This window comes from Gopherus flavomarginatus, chromosome 2 (genome assembly GCF_025201925.1).
Source record: "Gopherus flavomarginatus isolate rGopFla2 chromosome 2, rGopFla2.mat.asm, whole genome shotgun sequence".
Taxonomy (NCBI): domain Eukaryota; kingdom Metazoa; phylum Chordata; order Testudines; family Testudinidae; genus Gopherus; species Gopherus flavomarginatus.
This window is the reverse complement of record NC_066618.1, coordinates 2,766,664-2,788,649: the sequence shown is the minus strand read 5'-3', so window position 1 is coordinate 2,788,649 and position 21,986 is coordinate 2,766,664. Positions and strand designations below refer to the sequence as shown.

Here is a 21,986-nt window from a genome sequence, read left to right as displayed (position 1 = left end):
GTCATATCACTGGAGTTCTGCTTCTCTGGTTCCTCCACAACCATAAGGTCCCGAGAGTCCCCACTACTCGGTACCCAGGCTCCAGCACCGAGCCCATCTCGGTCCCCAGAACCACCATCAGCACCGGGGCGTTCACCTCCAGCGCCCTTATCAGCCCCACCCTACTCCAGCGGGGAGTCAGACAGTGACCAGAAGGACCGCTTGTCTCTGGTCTTACGTCACAACCCTCTGTTTTAGCATCTGAGACCTACACAACTGCATCCACGCTGAGATCCCCAATCTTCCTGGTATGGTCACCCATGCCACCCATGCCCTTCCCCTTCAGTGGCCTTGCTGGGATCCACGGGCAGCCTACAAGCCCCACACCTCTCGGGGATCTAGAATCTCCCACAGAGAGTCCACCAGATGATCCCCTCTGGACTCTGTATCCAGAGCCCCAGAGGCTTGGGAAGAAACTTTCAAGCAACAGGAGGCCAGACTGGAGGTGAACACCACTCCACCAATGAACATCTCCTCTTCACCTGATGAGGTGGCGATGCCCCCTCCTCCATCATTAGCTGATGATTTTAAGCTTTTCCAAGAGGGTGGCTGAGGCTCTGCAAACTCCCTTCAAGGAAGTGAAAGACTCACACCACAAATTGCTGGACATACTGCACACCTCTTCCTCTTCCAGAATTGTCCTCCCAGTCAATGAGGTGCTTTTAGATCCTGCCACGGCCATCTGGCATACACACCTCTATTGCATCAACCTGCAAAAGGGCAGACAAAAAATGTTTCGTGCCCCCCAAGGAGGCCGATTAGGCAGACTAGATTAGACCTGTTTGCCTACATAGCAGCCAAGGACTGGAATGCTTAAAGGGGACCGTGTTTGGCTTCTTGTTAACCAGTGTGGTGCTACAAAAGCTCGATTGATATTGATTTTGTGACTCCATTATAGAATAAACCACCAGTTCTGGAGAAGTGCGAGCCTTGTTTCTTGCAGTCTGCCCTGAGTGTGGCATTCTTAGAGTGACCTATCCGGGCACCCAGGCACAGCTTCCAAAGTTGGTGCAATTCCAAACGTGGCTCCCACATCTTCCTCCCTCCCTTTGATCCTAGATTCTATTCTAGGTCTCAGAAGGTTGGTCTCTCTCTTAGCTCGCAGTTAAAGTACATCTAGTGGGCATAGCAACTTGTCACCATCAGGTGGACGGACACTCAGTATTTGCCTGTCCAGCAACACGCAGATTCCTCACGAGCGTTAGAAACCTCTTCCCACAGGTCGGATCACCCACTCCAACATGGGACCTCAGCTTGGTTCTGAAAACTAACTAGAACACCCTTTGAACCCATGGCCACTTGCTCCCTCCTACATCGGTCCGTGAAGACAGCATTCCTTGTGGCCATTACCTCAGCACGGCAGATGTGGAAATAGCAGTGTTGTTGGCACAGCCGCTGTTCACCGTCTTCTTTAAGGACAAAGTCACCCTGAGGCACGTCCCACGCTCCTACCCAAGGTAACCTTGTCCTTTCGTATGAACCAGCTAATTCACTTCCCTGCCTGTTTTCCAAAACCACACTGTGACTACAGAGAGGCAATACTGCATATGCTGGCTGTTAGGAGAGCCCTAGCATTTTGTTTGGTCAGGACTAAGGACTTTAGGAAGTCTCCTAAACTCTTCCTTTCATTCGCAGAAAGATCCAGAGGCACCACAATATCAGCTCAAAGACTCTCAAAATGGGTCTCCGGTTGCGCTAACCACTGTTACCATGTGCGTAACCTGCTGCCCCATAAGGAAGCCGCAAGCACTCCACGAGAGCTGTTTCTATCTTGGTTGCGTTTCCAACCTGGGCCTCTGCCCATGCTTTCGCGGAACACTACGCAATTACTCGGGACTCAGCCTCTCATGCCATCTTCAGTTCCTCAGCACCATCATCAGTAACAGACTCCACCCCGAAGCCCCAGCCTGCCATGGGGGATACTGCTGGGAAGTCACTGCGGTGGAGCACCCATGGGGACACTGCTCAAAGAAGAAGAGGACGTTGCTCACCTTGTGCAGTAACGATGTTTTTTTTGAGATGTGTGACCCCTATGTGTGTTCCACCACCCACCCTCCTTCCCCCGACTTCAGAGTTCTCGACGAGGGGCTCTGCGGTAGAGAAGGAACGGAGGGATGGTTTGCCCACACAGCGCTTGATGGCCTCCAGGCAGGCCACAAGGGAGGGAGAGCGCATGTGCAGGCTGAACAAATGCTGCTACCTAGGTTCTCTGATTAGAGGCAAAGAGGCCCAGATACATCTACAGTGGAGCACCCATAGGCATCCTACTCAGAGAACCATTGTTATTGCACAAAGTGAGTAACTTCCTCTTTAATCTGAAGCTCTAAATCCTTCGAAATCGGTCATTCTTTCTATACCAGCATCCCCCGTGCTGCCTAACTGTGATCCTTCCCTCATTTAACAATAAAGGAAGGGCAGAGTGACTGCGACCAGTTCGTGAGCCTCAGGTTGAGAACCCAGGTTCTTAGTCTCAGGGATTGAGGTCTGTCGCACGGCGAGGTTGTGTTGATGGGATTGGATTTTCACTGCGGTGGGATGACCTAGTGAAAACGGCACTTATGCTTTTCACTAGGCTGTGACACCACCCGGAACTGATGAAGTATATCCCCCAGTGACTAACTAGTGACTTGCTTTCCAAAACCGTCTTCCCATGGAGCTCAAAGTGCTTTGCAAACGTTAGTGAGGATGAAATCCCTGCGCGGATGGCCAGCACAAACCCAAGGTGCTGCTTTTAAATCGGTGGCTATCGGTAAAATGACGTAATTCTCTTTCTCAGGGCCGGAGTCCCCCAGGTTGACAAGTGACACTCTGTCAAAGATCAAACAAGAGGAGGAGCCCCATGTGCAGGATCAAGGGGCCTTGGAGGAAAGTAAAATCCCAACAGACCCACCACACTGCAGCCCAGGTGAGTAACAGACTAACCCAGCCAGAAACAGCACGAGCAGTAAATCCTGTCTTTACAAGTGCCTTCTTGCTGTATGTAATCCAGTGGTATCTCTTCATGGCAGATGTTCCTCATGGCTTCCCACCAATCCTAACCAACTGCAGGCACTTAATCCCTCCCATCACCCATCCTTCCTCCGAGGAGTCAGTGAAGCAGAGCTGGTCTCCTCCTCTTCCCTCTGACGAAGGTATTTGTTGCAAGCAGCGTTTGTGTTTTGTTGTAACTCTTAAACCACCTCATCAGGTGCCTCAGCTGCAGACAGCACTAAGCTGCTCGGGTGATGACGTGATGTTCCCATGCCTGTCTCTGCCTGAAGGTTTCAGGATGGGCCTTTACAGGATGCAGATGGTCCCCAGGGGTCGAGCAATGACTACAGATTGCACTGTCCACCAGAAAGGGTTGTAAAGAGTAAGAAATGCCATGGTGTATGCGATCACTGGCTGTTTCTGCTGCAGAGACGGAACACCTGGTATGTTCGGTGGCACCTTAAGTGCATCTGAAGAAGTGGGTTTTTTACCCACGAAAGCTTATGCCCAAATAAATCTGTTAGTCTTTAAGGTGCCACCGGACTCCTCGTTTCTGTGGATACAGACGAAGACGGTTACCCCCGATACTGGTATGTTCATTATATTTCCGCCCTCTCTCCCCCCGGGCTGAATGGAGTACATTTGGTCCCATTCCTCTCTTATGTAACTCCAGTGATCGTGTCTGATGGTAGGTGGCTGGCTACTCTTTCAGCCCAGCTTTGAGGTTGTTCAGAACTAGAAACGACTGAAGTCACCTAATGAGCAGAGCTGTTAAAAACAGACAGCTGCTATTCCAGCGCTGCACTCAAACGTGCCCATTGTTTCCTGTTTAATTCTCTGGGGCAGCCGGGTCAGAGTCTGCCAGCAGTGTCCTTCCCTATCTGTAATGAGAGAGCTTTGGAACAGGGCTCTTACAATTCATGTGGGGTCGAAACTCATCACTTCAGGTCTCAGCCAGAGAGGAACTTTTGAGTGACTTTGTTAAATCACTGACCAGTCAAAGCAGCCTCCATGTCCCATACTGTTAACGTCAGGCTATCCATGACAATACCTCAGAGAAGCATAACGAGAGAACTCAAGGGTGATGCCAAGCCTGTCTTCTCCGAGAGAAACCTGGGGCCGCTTTGGAAGGGGATTACCCAACAGGAAAGTCTCTTGGTGCGACTCACCTGGGGCAGTGACCCAGCGTGAGGCTTGTGCATCACTTAAAGCCCAGAGGTCAATTTTACTCTGCCAATAGTAGGTCATTTCCTAATCTCTGTAAACGCTGAGGTGGGAGATGTCTGCCTTTTTCTGAACAGCCACTGCCTAGCATCATCCCTGCAGGCGGGACCCAGCCCCTGAGCTTAGAAATCAGGAAAGTCCAGACCTTTAGGTTTCCTTCATGCCAAACCGATGGAGTGAGTAATCTGTGGATTCTGTTTAATTTCCAGCTGATGATGAGGGGATTGTGATCAAAACCGAGGTGCAGCAAGTGGAGGATGTGCCAGGGACATCGCTGGAGAGAGCAAAAGAGGAAGCTGTCCTGGGATCCTGGGAGCGTGTCCAGGACCCTGGGGAGGAGCTTTCTGAAAACCTGAAGGTGCCGGGGACGATGTTGGGAGGATTTGAAGAGGAGGATTTCCAGGATCCTGGCGAGGTAACATCCCAGGAGGTTGCGTGCAGCTCAGTAACACAGCAGAGAAGCCACGCAGAGAGCAGGACAGTGACCTCCGCTCACTGGGGTGGGGCCCTGATCCACCACCAGAGAAAGAGCACTCGGGAGAGACTGTTTGTGTGCGCAGTGTGCGGGAAGAGCTTCAGGCTGAAGATAAATCTCATCATCCACCAGAAGGGCCACGCAAACGAGCTGCTGTACGAGTGCACACACTGTGGGGAAAGTTTCAGAGCCAAGCAGAAATTTCTGCTGCATCTGCGACACCAGACGGCTGCGGGGGCCTGCTTGCTCTCTGCTCCTCAGGAACGCTCAAGCCAAGCGGCTCCCCCTGAGTCCCAGCCCCGAAGCCAGACGGACGACGGTTCCAGCGGTATCACCAAACGGCTCAAGAGGCTGGGTCACAAATCGAGTCTGAGCAAATACCAGCTGCCTCGTGTGCAAAGGACGTACACGTGCAGGGAATGCATGGAGCACTTCTCTAAGAGGAGGTGTCTCGTCGTGCACAAAAGGATGCACGCCGACCGCAGCAAGGGGTCGCTCATACTGTGTCCATACTGCAGCAAGAGCTTCACCCGTCCCTCTGACCTCATCCGGCACCAGAGGATCCACACTGGGGAGCGGCCCTACCAGTGTGGCCAGTGTCACAAAACCTTCAACCGGCACCACCACCTCGTGGACCACCAGAAAATCCACACGGAGAGAGAGAGGCCCTATCAATGCAGCGAGTGCGGGAAAGCCTACATCCGCAGGCAGCACCTCCTCAAGCACAAACACAGCCACAGGAAGAAGAAATCGTAACAGGTGAGAGAGCCGGTCTGCAGAAACACTGAGGGGTCAGCGGGGCAATCTGCAGGAGGGAGACGCTGAATGGCTCAACGGCTTCCAGTCGGAATAGCTGCCTCTGGCCTGCCCGCGTTCACAGCCAGCCAAGCTGGGGGGCTGCATAGGTGTAGCCAAGGGGAGGATTGGTCTTTGATTTTTAATGAGCTGCGGCCTATTCACCTGGGAGACTAGGGTGTCTGTTGATTTCACCTTATCCTGCTAAGGCAATTAAGGCCAAGCCATAGTGCATCAGTGCCGATGGTAAACCCAGGCGTGACAATCCAGGCAGATTTGTTCCTGGATAAGAGGTTACAATAAAGCGACTGCACTGCAGCAGGATGTCATGTTCACAGGAACATGAACTGGCAGCAAATGAATATTGAAGTGAAAAGCTCCGGTTTTAATGGGACAATACAAATGGATGGAGTGTGGCGATGGGCAGCTCACGGCAGCAGAGAAGTGACTCCTGTGTTCAGCGTTTAATACGTGTCAGTATTTAAACAGATTCCAAAGCCGGGCGGGCACATTGGGGTCACCTGGTCTGACCGCCTGTATAACGCACACCATGTGACTTCGGCTGAAATAGAGCAACTCTTTTTTTTACAAAAAATACCCCCGTCTTGATTGAAAATTGTTAATTGCCTGGGATCCTGGGGCTCCACCTTTGGGGGCAGGGCTGGGCTGAGAGGGGAGGGCGCTGCTCTCACTGTGTTGCTCACGCGCTGGGAAGCCAGCTGCTAGTTTGCTGGTGCAGGGTCCTGGCCCATGTGTGCTGCCAGCTCTGTGTGAGGTAAAAGCCCCCAGCAGCCCACGGTGGGGGTGGGGGTGTCTGTCCTTGATCCTGCACTCTCTGTCCATTCCAAACGCCCACTGAACGCAGGGAGCATGGAGCCCTGCAGCAGGTTCCCCTGCTCCACCTGACCTCCCTGTGGTCCTGTGCAGTGAGAATGTGGGGAACCCTCCCCTCTACCTCTGCAGGGCTGTGAAAGGAGACGAGGTGGGGGCTGCTGATGAGGGCTGGAGCCAGCTTGAGATGCCAATGGGCATGAGAGAGAATAAGCTGGTGGGAGAGGAGGGGAAGACAGGATGACAGAGAAAAGGAAGAATGGGGTGGGGTGAGGGTGGTAGGAGGAGATGAGGACAGAGCAAGAGGAAAGGAGAGACATAGAGGGTGGAAGATGACTGGCGATCGCAAAGAACTGAAGATTTATTAAGAGCAGGGCTGTGTAGAGATGCGACAAATGGGGCCAGGATGGAGGTTTATAAAACAAGGAAGGGGCAGGAACAGGTGCCTTGGGTGCACCTGGTCACCCTGATGAAAGAACAGGGAGCTGCTGAGGGAAAGGCAAGGGCAGCCCCTGGGAAAGGGAAATGTTCCTTTACAAAACAATTACCCCGCGGGACCCTGGGCCACAAGAGCTCCCTGGTGGGGAGGAGGCATTAGGATGCGGCACGGCAGGCAGCCTGTGTCTCATTTCTGGTCTCCCGGCCTCGGACAAGGTGTGAGTCCCAGGGAGGCAGCATTGGCTGGTCAGGGTGGGGGTATATTTGGGGAGACAGAATGAGGGAGCTGTCCTGGCCCCAGCTACAGCCCAGCAGCCCCCGGCTCCCTTTGCTGCCCTGGTACTGACTGGATCCTCCAGCTCCTGAAGGTGCCAGGAACCGGCTCCAGCCCTGCTGCGCCCCCACCCACCCTGCCTTGGCCCCCTCAGGCACCGCCCATGCTGCTGGGTCCCAGCGGCCTCCTGCCAGCAGGGGCGGCTAGTGTCCAGCTCCCTGGCCGGGCCCTCCCCACCGCTCCCGGGCCCTGGCAGCCAGGCCGCAGCTCCCATCCGACTGCACTCGCTCACTCTGCTTGGCCGTGGGGCTGGCGTAGTGTGGGAAACCGCCGCCTGTAGGAATGTGCTCCCCGTAGCAGTTACTGTTGCAGAATGGATTGTAAGAAACTGCTATTGTAAAAAACTGCTACCTGATGTAGCACATTCCTACAGGTAGCAGTTTGTCCCCTGCACTCATGGCAGGACAAAGTATTATCTAGACCATTCCTGACATGTGTTTGTCCAACCCACTCTTAAAAATCCCCAGTGATGGAGAGTCCCTTCCCGTCCCATGCATCCGACAAAGTGGATATTCACCCACAAAAGCTCATGCTCCAATACGTCTGTTAGTCTATAAGGTGCCACAGGACTCTTTGCTGCTTTTACAGATCCAGACTAACACGGCTACCTCTCTGATACTTTCCTAGGCAATTTATTCCAGTGCTTAACCACCCTGACAGTTAGGACATTTTTCCTAATGTCCAGCCTAAACCTCCCTTGCTGCAGTTTAAGCCCATTGTTTCTTGTCCTATCCGCAGAGGTTAAGAAGAACAATTCTTCTCCCCCTCCTTGTAACAACCTTTTATGTACTTGAAAATGGTTATCATGTTTCAGTCGTCTCTCATAGCTCATGTTTTCTAAATCTTTAATCATTTTTGTTGCTTTTCTCTGGACTTTCTCCAATTTGTCCTCGTTTCCTGAAATGTGGCGCCCCAAACTGGACACAATACTCCAGTTGAGGCCTAATCAGCGCAGAGTAGAGCAGAAGAATTACTTCTCGTGTCTTGCTTACAACACTCCTGCTAATACAGCCCAGAAGGATGTTTGCTTTTTTTGCAACAGTGTTACACTGTTGACTCATACTTAGCTTGTGATCCATTGTGACCCCAAGATCCCTTTCCACAGTGCTCCTTCCTAGGCAGTCATTTTGCATTCTGTATGTGTGCCACTGATTGTTCCTTCCTAACTGGAGAACTTTGCATTTGTCCTTATTGAATTTCATTCTATTTACCTCAGACCATTTCTCCAGTTTGTCCAGATCATGTTGAATTTTAATCCTAATCCCCCAAAGCATGTGCAACCCCTCCCAGCTTGGTATCGTCCGCAAACTTTATAAGTGTACTGTCTATGCCATTATCTAAATCCTTGATGACGATCTTGAAGAGAACCGGACCTAGAACTGATCCCTGTAGGACCCCACTCGTTATGCCCTTCCAGCGTGACTGTGAACCACTGATAACTATTCTCTGGGAACAGTTTTCCAACCTGTTTGCACCCAGCTTATTGTAGCTTCATTTAGGTTGCATTTCCCTAGTTTATGAGAAAGTCATGCGAGACAATATAAAAAACTTTAGTAAAGTCAAGATATACCACATCTACTGCTTCCCTCTATCCACAAGGCTTGTTACCCTCTCAAAGGAAGCTCTCAGGTTGGTTTGACACAATTTTTTCTTGACAAATCCATGCTGACTGTTACTTATCACCTTATTTTCTTCTAGATGTTTGCAAATTGATTGCCTAATTATTTGCTCCATTATCTTTCCGGGTACAGAAGTTAAGCTAACTAGGCTGTAATTCCCTGAGTTTTCCTTATTTCCCTTTTTATAGATGGGCACTAGATTTGCCCTTTTCCAGTCTTCTGGAATGTCTCCTGTCTTCCATGACTTTTCAAAGACAATTGCTAATGGCTCAGATATCTGCTCAGTCAGCTCCTTGAGTATTCTAGTATCCATTTCATCAGGCCCTGCTGATTTGAAGACATCTAATTTGTCTAAGTAATTTTTAACTTGTTCTTTTCCTATTTTTGCCTCTAATCCTACTTTGATTTCATTGGCATTCACTATGTTAGACATCCAATCGCCACCAACCTTCTTGGTGAAAACTGAAACAAAGACGTCATTAAGCACCTCTGCCATTTCCACATTTTCTGTTATTGTTTTTCCCCCCTTGTTGAGTAATGGGCCTACCCTGTCCTTGGTTTCCTCTTGCTTCTAATGTATTTGTAGAATGTTTTCATGTTTCCCTTTATGTCTCTAGCTAGTTTGATCTCATTTTGTGCCTTGGCCTTTCTAATTTTGTCCCTACATACGTGTGTTATTTGTTTATATTCATCCTTTATCATTTGACCTAGCTTACACTTCTTGTAGGACTCTTTCTTGATGTTTAGATCACTGAAGATCTCCTAGTTAAGCCAAGGTGGTCTCTTGCCAGACTTCCTGTCTTTCCTACACAGTGGGGTAGTTTGCTCTTACACCCTTAATAATGTTTCTGAAAAACTGCCAATTGTCTTCAATTGCTTTTCCCCTTAGACTGCTTCCCATGGGATCTTACCTACCAACTCCCTGAGTTTGCTAAACTCTGCCTTCTTGAAATCCATTCTCTTTATTTTGCTGCTCTCCCTCCTACCATTCTTTAGAATCATGAACTCTATCGTTTCGTGATCACTTCCACCAAAGCTGCCTTCCACTTTCAAATTCTCAACCAGTTCCTTCCTATTTGTCAAAATCAAATCTAGAACAGCCTCTCCCCTGGTAGCTTTCTCCACCTTCTGAAATAAAAAATTGTCTCCAATACATTCAAAAAACTTGTCGGATAATGTATGCCCTGCTGTGTTATTTTCCCAACAGATGTCTGAGTAGTTGAAGTCCCCCATCACCACCAGGAACATAAGATTCTTATTTGCTGACTTGTCCTAATTTGCTGAAAACTGCAATATGATGTAGCTAATTGCTACAGATAGCAGTTTCTTACACTATTGGGTGTGTAAACGTGCTGATAGAGCTAATTCCTACAGATAGCAGTTGCTTACACCATAGGGCAGTGGTGGGCAACCTGCAGCCCATCAGGGTAATCCACTGGTGGGCCGCCAGACTTTGTTTACATTTGCATGGCTGCCTGCACCTCCCAGTGATCACAGTTCGCCGTTCCCAGCCAATGGGAGCTGTGGGAAGCACCGGCCAGGCCCACGCCACTTCCTGCAGCTCCTATTGGCCGGGGATGGCAAACTACGGCCACTGGGAGCTGCAGGCGGCTGTGCAAATGTAAACAAAGTCTGGCGGCCCGCCAGTGGGTTACCCTATGGCAGTGATGGGCAACCTGCGGCCTGTCAGGGTATGTGAAATTGCTGTCTACGAATGCGCTACCTATAGCAGTGACAGGTCCTGCTTTGCTAGAAACTGCTCTCTGCTGTAACTAATTCCTACAAATAGCAGTTTCTCTCACTCTAGGGTATATGAAATGGCTATCAGTACGAATTTGCTACCTGTAGCAGGGAGAGGTAGTGAATTGTTACCATTAGCAGTTATTGATACATATGGTTGTTCTTATGTGCTGACTTGTCCTAATCTGCCAAAACTTGACAGTGGTGTGGGATGGAAGCATAAAGTGTTCAGCTTCCAAACGACCCTGCCTGGATTCATGTTAGTGGGATGCGGGAAACGTGGAGTATAATTTAAACTCTTAATTTCCTTAGGGTTCACCTTCAATATACTTCTATGCTGGTGCGATCTCTGACCGTTACAGTTCATCAGCTCAGCAGGCAGGCACAGGCAGCAATGCACTTGTCCTGTTGCCTTGACCGAGAGAGGTTTCTGATCAAAGGGAGGGTAGATTTCAGCCAGCTCCTGGGGTAATAACCTCATTGGAGATGAAAGGGCTTGTTCAGAGAGAGATTCTGAAGTCCATAGAGTAAAGATGAGCCGGATGGGTTTGTCTCCATGCAGCTATATTTTATTCTCTGGGGGCTGGGTAGCTACTGGGACTAGGTATCAAGAGATGAATTCCTACTTCTTTCATCCCAGGAAACAGAGCACAAAAATTGGGTTGAACCATTAGTGATGATGAAGAAGAAGAAGCTGAAATCAGATCTATATTAGTTCATTGTACGTTATTCCACTCTGTTCAAATTCTCTATTCTGTCCTGGTCACATGGCAGCCCCAGTGCAGGTAGTGCCGCACTCCACTCAGCTGTCAGTGCTTTATAAGACAGGCATCAGTAGAAGCTCTGTAGAGATTGATGGAATCCAGAAGTAGTTGTAGCGATGTAAGAATCAAGTCAGTATACTTTGCTTTTTCAGCTGGCTTAACAAACGCTTCTTGTCTTCTTTATTTAAGGAGTCAATATAAGTGCCCTAATTAGCCTTTTCACATAGTTTGTCAGCATTGGCTTTGCTGATCAGTCTGGCAAACCAAGCCCCTCCACTTTTACTATAGAAATCCATGGTATGCCCACATCTTGAATACTGTGTGCAGTCCTGGTCGCCCCATCTCAGAAAAGTTATATTGGAGTTGGAAAAGGTACAGAAAAGGGCAAGTACAATGATTAGTATGGAACAGCTTCCGTATGAGGAGAGATTAAAAAGACGGAGGGACTTTCCAGCTTGGACAAGAGACTACTGAGTGAGGGACATGATGGAGGTCTATAAAATCTTGACTGGTGTGGAGAAAATGGAAAGCTCTCTCACATAACAGAAGAACTAGGAGTCACCCAATGACATGAATAGGCAGCAGGTTTAAAACAAACAAAAGGAAGTGTTTCTTCACACAACACACAGTCAACCTATGGAACTTTTTGGCGGGGGCTGTTGTAAAGGCCAAAACTAGAACAAGATTAAAAAAAGAGATAGATAAGTTCGTGTAGGATAGGTCCATCAATGGCTGTTAGTCAGGATGGGCAGGGATGCAACACCATGCTCTGAGAGCCTCTGTTTGGCTGAAGCTGGGAGTGGACCATAGGGGATGGATCACTCAATAATTACCCTGTTCTGTTAATTTCCTTTGAAGCACCTGGCATTGGCCACTGTCGGAAGACAGGACACTGGGCTAGATGAACCATTGGTCTGACCCTATATGGCTGTTCTTATGTAAAAATTAATTATAATATAATAAAAATGTTTAGTACAGAAATTCCCAACATCAGTCAAAATTGATCACTTGGGCAACACAGCTCTGTCTGCTGGATGCCTTGGCAGAGGTGAGTTCATGTAAATACCATCTGGTCCTAAAGCCTTTCTGCCGTCCGTGGGTCACTGCTAGCTATCAGGGCAGAGCTCATTCAGACCTTGCTTATAAATCATATTTTCAAATTATAAGGTTGGCCAACATTGCTGAAACCAATGCGCTGACCATGTCAGCAAAAACAACAGCTGTATGAGGAGGCTAATCTTTGTTCAGACTTTTCAAACCAATTATACTTTTTCCAGGTACAAGTATTTTATCATACACTCTATCTGCTTTTAGACTGTGTACTGATGTTTCAATTTCAATTTCCAACCAAGGACAAAATTGGCAGCACTGCATGTAACTAGTTGACCACTGGAGGGTGTTGGGGAGTTGGGGGGGGGGGGAGGCAGTTTCACTGAATTAAGCCTCCTGCTGCAGCACCTCAGTAGGTTACATTAAAGAGGAGCAGGAGTGACAATGCTGAGAGATGCTGTCTGTGTGAGGGGAGATTAAAAAAAAAGCCCCGCTGCTCCCCCCACCCTGTTATTGCAAACCCTGGGGGATGAGCCCTGGGGTAACTGTCACCCCCCTGCCCGTGCTGGGGCTTTACCCTCTGCAGCGCCTCACCCTGGGCTTAACTCCCTCTTCTTCCTCCCCCCAGCCCCCTCCTAACCCTGCCTCCAGCTGCTTGACCCCCCCATCAACTTCCGACCCCTGCTCAGACCCTGCCCGCCCCCCTGCACAAAGCAGCCCGCAGAATCCTGGGGCTAGTAAGGGCAGGGGGAAGGGCAGTGGCGTCACCAGATGTTACCGAGCATGTGCAGTTCGTGCGCATGCTCAGTGCACACCCCACGCTGCCGATTCCGGTGGGGAGCCGTGTCCTGCCCCGGCCCGTGGCGAGGCGGCGCCGGGACTCTGCCCAGCCCGGAGCGGGAGCGGAGCTCGGCCGGGCCGGGCCCGCTGGAGAAGCCATGGCCGAGCGGGCCGCTGCCCAGGTAAGGGCCCGGCGGGCGGGGTCCCTGCGCTGCGCCCCCCGGACCGAGCCCCGCGCGGGGAGCGGCGGCTCCGGGGGCGGGACCCCGCCGGGTCTCTCGGGCGGCAGCTCGGCCCAGGCCTGGAGTCGGAGCCCCTGGCGCCCGCCCGCCCGGGGTCCCCACGTGGCCCGGCCGGGCGGGGTTGGGGGCGGCGCCCGGCTCCCAGCGGGTCCGAAACCCCCCGCCCAGCAGTCGCCTCTACTCCCCCCGCGGGAGCCAGGGTCCCCCAGCGCTCGGGAAAGCTGGTGTGCGCGGACATGCAGCCAGCTCTGGGGAGGAGAACGGCTTTTCAGGGCATGGCTAGTCAGGAAAGGCCCCAGCGTCTCGGCCCACGTGCGTGGGAGGTGCTATTTAACGGGCAGGGGTTGCCCAGCTTTGAAGTAACATGACACTAAAGCTCGACCCTATCGTGATGCTACTGAGCCAGGCTTTCGACAAAAGGCCAAAAGGCCTCACAACTGTGCATAATACTGCTCTGGATACTCCAGATACCCCATCTGGAGTACTGTGTCCAGTTTTGGGACCCACACTACAAGAAGGATGTGGAAAAACTGGAGAGTCCAGCGGAGGGCAACAAAAATGATTAGGGGGCTGGAGCCCATGACTTCTGAGGAGAGACTGAGAGAACTGGGATTGTTTGGACTGCAGAAGAGAAGAATATGGGGGGATTTGATAGCTGCTTTCAGCTACCTGAAAGGGGGTTCCAGAGAGGATGGATCTAGACTGTTCTCAGTGGTGCCTGACGACAGAACAAGGAGTAATGGCCTCAAGTTGCAGTGGGGGAGGTTTAGGTTGGATATTAGGAAAAACTTTTTCACTAGGAGGGTGGTGAAGCACTGGAATGGGTTACCTAGAGAGGTGGTGGAATCTCCTTCCTTAGAGGTTTTTTAAGGTCAGGCTTGACAAAGTCCTGGCTGGGATGATTTAGTTGGGAATTGGTCCTGCTTTGAGCAGGGGGTTGGACTAGATACCTCCTGAGGTCCCTTCCAACCCTGATATTCTACCAGTCATGACAGATGCACTCTTGGGTGGTAGGTGCCAGTTCAGATATCCTGCAGTATCTTGAGGTTACTCTTGGCAAAAAAGGTTCCCCCTTCTCCTTGCAAACGTTGTGCAGAGCACAGCAGGCCACAGTAACGTAGACCACATTAATGAATATGGTTTTGAAGGCAGTGCCAATGAGATTTCAATCTGCCAAAAGCACATTCCACCAGTATCCTACAACTGCGGAGTGTGTGGTTGAACCCTTCTTTGTCAGGTCCTATGAAATCGGGCTAAGGTTTCATAAGCCCTGGCAACGGGGTAAAGCAGGGTCCCGTAGAATAACTGTGAGGACAGTGTATAACAATGTCATGCAGTGGGACTAATGTCCCAGCTTGTCCATGACAGTAAAGTCTGGATCTCTGGAACACCCTAGCGCAGGGGTCGGCAGCCTTTCAGGAGTGATGTGCCGAGTCTTCATTTATTCACTCTAATTTAAGGTTTCGTGTGCCAGTCATACATATTAACATTTTTAGAAGGTCTCTTTCTATAAGTCTATAATATAGAACTAAACTATTGTTGTATGTAAAGTAAATAAGGTTTTTAAAATGTTTAAGAAACTTCATTTAAAATTCAATTAAAATACAAAGCTCCCCGAACCAGTGGCCAGGACCTGGGCAGTGTGAGTGTTACTGAAAATCAGCTTGCGTGCGGCCTTTGGCATGCATGCCATAGGTTTCCTACCCCTGCCCTAGCGTCATGCATCCTGCCAGTGCATCCCACAGTCAGGTCCATGAATCTATGGTGGACCAGGGCCTGCGTAATGATGGAGTGTATGTACTTGTGTGCTCCCTGCAGCGAGCAAACAATAGGTGCATGAGTTCCATCAGTGGCCCTGGCACAATTTGGAAAACCCGTTCTCTGAAAGCTGATAATTATGACAGGAACGTTTGCAATGCCCACCAACTTTGGGTGCATCACAGTCCTGGTCACCTCACAGACCTCTGCCACAGCCATCCCCACAGTTGATCTGCCAGCCTCAAATTGGTTAGCCACAGACCTGTAGCAGTCAGGGGTAGCCAGCTTCCTGAAGGCTACTGTGACCTGTTTCAGCACAGGCGTGGCCCCCCTTGTGCATGTGTCCTGAGTGAGGGGCAAGCTGATCACAAACCTTCAGGGACATCTGCTTCTTCATCCCAGGTCTGCATGATGATGGGATCCCACCAGTCTGTGCTTGTGGCCCTGCTCCAGAAGTGCCTGTCTGCGTAGGAGGAGTCTGCATCTAACGCAAAAGACATGATCAGCTGGCATGTCTGTACACCCCTCTGGGAGGTGCCTTGGGCAGGTCAAAAACTGCCACGGAAATGTCCACCAGCATCTCACAGATGCTCCGCCTGTGACGGGAAACAGGGCTGACAGTGTGAGGTGGAGAAGTTCTTTCACCGGCTCGGGATCCACATCGGTTCTGGCTGCAGGGAGCGTGCGGACACAAAATGGCTTGGCTGGATGTGTTCGTGGGCTCAAAACACCCAGAATGCTTCTTGCCAACTCCCATGAGACAGGCAGACAAGTTCTCCCACAACCCACAGTGAAACAAGCCCCAGAGCCTCAGCTGGCAAGGGAGCTAGGAATCCTGGGGTACAGTAATAAATGCCCACAGAAGCTGATGTTCTGACTCATGGATTCTAAGGCCAGGAGGTACCATTGTGATCACCTAGTCTGACCTCCTGTGGGACACAGCCCAGAGAACTGCCCCAAAATGATTCCTAGAGCAGATCTTTTAGATTCAGCCTTGATTTAAAAATGGTTAGTGATGGAGACTCCACCAGGACCCTTGCTAACTGCTGCAACGGTTAATTACTCTCACTGTTAATATATGTATATTCCATCTTATTTCCAGTTTGAATTTGTTTAGCTTCAGCTTCCAGGCGTTGGGTCGTGTTCTGCCTTTCTCTGCTAGGTTGAAGAGCTCATTGTTAAATATTTGTCCCCTGTGTAAGTACATATAGACTGTAATCAAGTCTCCCCTTAACCTCCCTGTTAAGCTAAATAGATAGAGTGAGAGACTCAAAGAGCTCAAAGGCAGGTTTTCTAATCCTTTAATCATTCTCATGGCTCCAAACCTTCTCCAAGATATCAACATCCTTCTTGAATGGTGGGCACCAGAACTTCACACAGTCTTTCAGCAGCAGTTGCCAAATACAGAGGCAAAATAATCTCTCTACTCCTACTTGAGAGTGCCCTGTTTATGTATCTCACAGCGTCACACGCTTAGGTCTGGGTATTGTAGGAGGGATGCACCAGGATAATTGTGAAGCCCAGGTTCCCATTGCAGTGTGGACGGGTTTGGAAACACGGAGTGCTTAAGCCTGGGTCCCACAGATCCGGGCTTAGCGTGCAGTGTAGACATATCCTGTCTGGCCATTTCTAGCTGCAGCTGGCTATGCCTGACTGGGACGTGACCACAACTCCACTATCAATTTCTGTCTGTTTACACAGGGTTCAGAATGGGATGCAGATTCATGGCATTTGCTGCCTCCAAACCCCTCTGTTGTCCTCAAACAAAGGTCAGTGAGAGAAGCTCATGATCAGACTACAGAGTGTTCTCTGGGGACGGTGATGGCAGCAGTTCAAGCAGTGGAGAGGAAAGTGAAGTCATACACCATGCGACTGCTGAATCTGGAGAGGAGACTGGGGAGTTCTGAGAAGAAACTAACAGGCTGCGAGAAAACAGCAGTGGAGTTTGATATCAAGCTGGAGAGTAAGTGGGCCATATTGGGAACTGTGATCCAGGAGAATAATCTGCTGCAGAGGAGGCTGGAGAACTTGGAGAACCTGCTGAAGAACAGGAATTTCTGGATCCTGCGACTCCCCCCAGGCGCTGAGGGGGAGGTGCCCAAGGTAACAATACCATAGAAGGTTAAGACGGGAAGGGACCTTGAGAGGTCATTTAGTCCTGCCTCAGAGAAAGGGAGTGGACTAAGTGTTATCTAGACCATCCCAGACAGGTGTTTGACTAACCTGTTCTTAAAAGCCTCCAAGAACAGAGACTCCAGCAGCAAAAATAAAGCCCAACCTTGTGTCAGCTGTATTGAAAGGGCCTTGCATATATGGCAGGTAGGTTCTGAAGTTCAGCATCATACGATGGTTAATAATGAGTGAACTGTCTGATTTGTGCCTGACCAGCTCTCCATGCTGTTTCCTCATTCCTTTGAGGCTTAGGCTTTGTCTACACTAGAGACCTTAGAGTGGCACAGCTGTACCGCTGTAAGGTCTCCGTGTGATCACTCTGTGCTGATGGGAGAGAGCTCTCCCGCCAGCAGAATTAAACCACCCCAACGAGCAGCAGGAGCTATGTCAGCAGGAGAACGTCCTCCACTGAGTGTGCTGTCCACTCTGGCGCTTCTGTCAGTCGTGTGTGTGTATGTGGTTTTCTCACACCCCTAATTGACAAAGGTGCTAGTGTAGACATGGCCTTAGAGTGGTAGCTGTCGTTTAGCACATAAATCTCGGGGCCACGCAGCACAGCTGGTTATGATTTGTGTAGCCTTTGGCAGCTCACCTAGGATAAGTACAGTGGAGTTTCCAACTTGAGTTGATTGAGGGATAGCTCAGTGGTTTGAGCATTGGCCTGCTAAATCAGGGTTGTGAGTTCAATCCTTGAGGGGGCCATTTAGGGAACTGGGGTAAATATCTGTCTGAGGTTGGTCCTGCTTTGAGCAGGGGTTGGACTAGATATCTCCCGAGGTCCCTTCCAACCCTCATATTCTATGATTGACAGCTAACTAAGTCAGAGAGCACATTTGTACACACTAGTCTAGACACTGTGTAAACGGGAGTGGAGCAGACCTTTGTGGTATGTATTGTGTTCACGTTCACAGGCCCCATCCACGGTGGGGCTCCATTGTACAAGGCACAGCAAAGACATATAGTAAAAGACAAACGCTCTCTTGCGTACCTTCATCTTCAATTCAAGACCGTTATTTGTAATTGCAGCAAAAAGTGCTGAATGTGCAATGCGTGTGATTACAGGTGCCGGTGATGTTTGATGACGTCTCCGTCTATTTCAACGAGCAGGAGTGGGAGAACTTAGAGGAATGGCAGAAAGAGCTTTACAAGAACGTGATGAAAGAGAATTATGAGACCCTGATCTCGCTGGGTAGGGCTCGGGTTTTACTTGTATATTTCCAGCTCTGCTAGGTACCAGCTTGGCTGCCCCCACCTTCCTTTGATTTCTGGTGGTCAGCACTGACAGCCAGCGGAACAGTTCTCAGTGGTCAGATCCACACGCTCTCTCATTTATAAGGAGAGCATGAGATACACAACGATGGTTCTGATCTCAAGTGCTTTCCAGTGTTACATACGCAGACTTTCAGGGCAAAAGAGATCATGGTGATCATCTGGCCTGACCTCTTGTAACACAATTCAGGAATTGCTGGGTGAAGTTCCATGGCTTAAGCCTGATAATTCGTGTATGAACCAGATCCTGCCTTTTAGAACAACATCCAGTCCTGATATAAAAGGTGCTAATGATGGAGACTCTCCTACATCACTTGGTAGAACATTTATTTATTCATGTCCGGTCCCCATAAAGAAACCTGCTAGGTTCCTTGTGTGGTTTGTGATGTAAAATCTCCTTTGTCAAAGTCTGTCTCTCAGGTAGCAACAGTAACTTTACAGTCTGTTCAGAGGGGATGATCCCCACTTCTGAAGAATGGTCTATAGAGACTGAAAGAGCATATTCTCCTGCTGATTCTCCAGACACCTCCATGTCGCAGTAGTTTCTGTGTCCCTTCCCCAGACAGGCACATGCAGCTGATAATACGTGGGTCAGAAGACCTGCTCTTTAAATGATTATTGAAACAAAATGTTTCCTATTAATAAAGCCAGTCCCCTTTTGTAAGATCTCATGTCGTCATCTGGTTATGTGGGCTGGCTGCAGGCTTGAAAATAAGCAAGAGGTTTGGCTTGTACAGCCCATAAGGCATCAAGGCCCCTTGCATATGTGAACCCTTGAATTCCCCTCTTCTAAGAAAAAAATCCATCTCACCTGTGTCGCTTTTGTGTAGGAATCCTAATAAAATGTTTGCCTCTGTCCAGCTCGCCCACCACTTCCAGTGATTTCAGGAGCTGGCTTAAAATCACTTACAGGTCTGTGTAAAAAGAGCTCAACCGGTTATGAATGAAACATGCGGTCTCTTAATGTCCTCTCCTGTGAACAGATTATGCTGTTTCCAAACCTGACATCCTGTCTCAGATTGAGCGAGGGGAAGAGCCCTACCTAAGGGATCAGCCAGGCTCCCAGGATAGATTGGGAGAAAAAGATCAGAGTGAAAAGGGATCAGAGGAGAATGAAGCCCCTATAGACACCTGTCCAGGTGAGTTATACAGGGCGTCCCAGCATGCTTCACGATGGCTGTCCCAACCCCGTTTTTTTTCAGGAAATCTAGCTGTGCAGTGCTACCATTGGTAGCAATGTTGGGAGCACTAGGGTGGACAGGGTTTGGGTGTTTAGACCACTGTGTCATTTAGGCCTGCTCTGATTTTTTTTTTTTTTTTTTTTTTTTTTAGACAAAGGAAATGCAGTAGATCTAATCTACCTGGGTTTCAGGAAGGCATTTGATACACATCACATGGGAGATTACTAGTTAAATTGGAGAAGATGGGGATTAATATGAGAATTGAAAGGTGGATGAGGAACTGGTTAAAAGGGAGACTACAACGGGTCGTACTGAAAGGTGAACTGTCAGGCTGGAAGGAGGTTACTAGTGGAGTTCCTCAGGGATCAGGCTTGGGATCAATCCTATTTAACATTTTCATTCATGTCCCTGGCACAATAAGTGGGAGTGTGCTAATAAAATTTGTGGATGACACAAAGTTGGGGGCTATTGCCAGCACAGAGGAAGACCAGAATATCATACGAGAAGATCTGAAGGACCTTGAAAACTGGAGTAATAGAAATGGGATGAAATTTAGTAGTGCCAAGTGCAAGCTCATACATTTACAGACTAACAACAATTTTTGCTATAATCTGGGGATGTATCAGTTGGAAGCGACAGAGGAGAAAGACCTGGGTGTATTGGTTGATCACAGATGACTATTAGCCGTCAATGTGATGCAACCATGAAAAAAGCTAATGTGGTCCTAGGATGCATCAGGCGAGGTATTTTCAATAGAAACAGGGAAGTGTTATTGCCATTATAATAGGCACTAGTGAGACTTCATCTGGAATACTGTATGCAGTTCTGGTCTCCCATGTTTGAGAGATGAATTCGGACTGGAACAGGTGCAGAGAAGGGCTACTAGGATGATCCAAGGAATGGAGGAGACTCCAGGAGCTTGGCTTGTTTAGCCTAACCAAATGAAGGCTGAGGGGAGATATGATTGTTCTCTCTAAATGCATCAAGAGGGATAAATACTAGGGGGAGAGAGGAGTTATTTAGCTTAAATGCCAGTGTTGGCACAAGAATAAATGGATGCAAACTGGCCATCAACAAGTTTAGGCTTGAAATTAGATGAAGTTTTCTAATCATCAGAGGAATGAAGTTCTGGAACTGCCTTCCAAGGGGAGCACTGGGGCAAAAAACCCAAGTTGTATCAAGACTGAGCTTGATAAGTTTATGGAGGGGATGGTATGATCGGACTGCCTAGAATGACACATAGCCAGTCTGTGACTGCTAGTTGCAAAAATCCCCAGCAGCCGGAGATGGGACACTAGATGGGGAGAGCTCTGAGTTACTACAGAGAATTCTTTCCCAGGTGTCTGGCTGGTGGGTCTTGCCCACATGCTCAGGGTCTAACTGATCACCGTATTTGGGGGCAGGAAGGAATTTTCCCCGGGTTATATTGGCAAAGACCCTGGGGGTTTTTCAACTTTCCTTCGCAGCTTGGGACATGGGTCACTTGCTGGTTTGAACTAGAGTGAATGGTGGATTCTCTGTAACTTGAAATCTTTTTAACCATGATTTGAGGACTTCAGGAGTTTAAGGGTTAAGAGGTTATGGGTCTATTGCAGGAGTGAGTGGATGAGGTTCTGTGGCCTGTGATGATGATGTGATCACACTGGTCCCTTCTGGCCTTAGAGTCTATGACAGGGGTTGGCAACAGAAGTGCTGTGCCGAGTCTTCATTTATTCACTCAAATTTAAGGTTTCAAGTGCCAGTAATACATTTTAATGTTTTTAGGTTTCTTTCTGTAAGTCTATAATATATAACTAAACTATTGTTGTATGTAAAGTAAATAAGGTTTTTTAAATGTTTCAGAAGCTTCATTTAAAATTAAATTAAAATGCAGAGCCCTCCTGGAACAGTGGCCAGGACCTGGGCAGTGTGAGTGCCACTGAAAATCGGCTCGTGTGCCGCAGGTTGCCTACCCTTGGTCTGTGAGGTAGATCTTGGGATAGGAATACAATGGGGTTATGTGTGATTGTTGCAAGGAAGAATTTAGAAGAGTCCTCCTGGAAAAGGGATGGAGAGAGAAGTGGGGCGTAGAATGGAATAAGGACACAATAGTTCGGGACTCACTCACCTTGTTGACTGACAACACAAGTGGGGTCCCCTCCTCCAACAAGAGGCTTGGCAGCGAATAAGCTGAACTTCTTGTGTGTATCCAAGTTGTTTGCTCGCTCCAGTAGAGGTGGGTGAGTTCCTGCGGATGGGAAGCACCGAAGCGAGCAGGTGATGCATATGGGAGCACAAGGACTCAACTGGAGTTTGATTAAAAGAT

General features: G+C 49.2%; 1 protein-coding gene across 9 annotated transcripts in view; it reads left to right on the top strand.

Annotated features, from left to right (window-relative positions):
• LOC127045842 (zinc finger protein 436-like) overlaps positions 1-21,986 on the top strand; it is a 72,002-nt gene that overhangs the window by 22,768 nt on the left and 27,248 nt on the right. For 2 of the 9 annotated variants that reach the window (XM_050942551.1, XM_050942556.1), the window contains exon 1: positions 13,221-13,241. The exons of 4 other annotated variants lie outside the window; for them this stretch is intronic. Coding sequence is in view for 3 of the 5 variants with exons in the window: in XM_050942553.1 (XP_050798510.1) it covers positions 2,816-2,944; positions 3,048-3,170; positions 4,443-5,464 (1,274 nt within the window). In the remaining 2 variants the exon portion in view is untranslated. Of the gene's footprint in view, positions 1-2,815; positions 2,945-3,047; positions 3,171-4,442; positions 6,304-13,217; positions 13,242-16,760; positions 17,163-18,293; positions 18,421-19,483; positions 19,640-21,986 lie in introns of those variants that run through there. 3 more of the 9 variants (XM_050942554.1, XM_050942553.1, XM_050942552.1) reach the window with 3 other exon arrangements.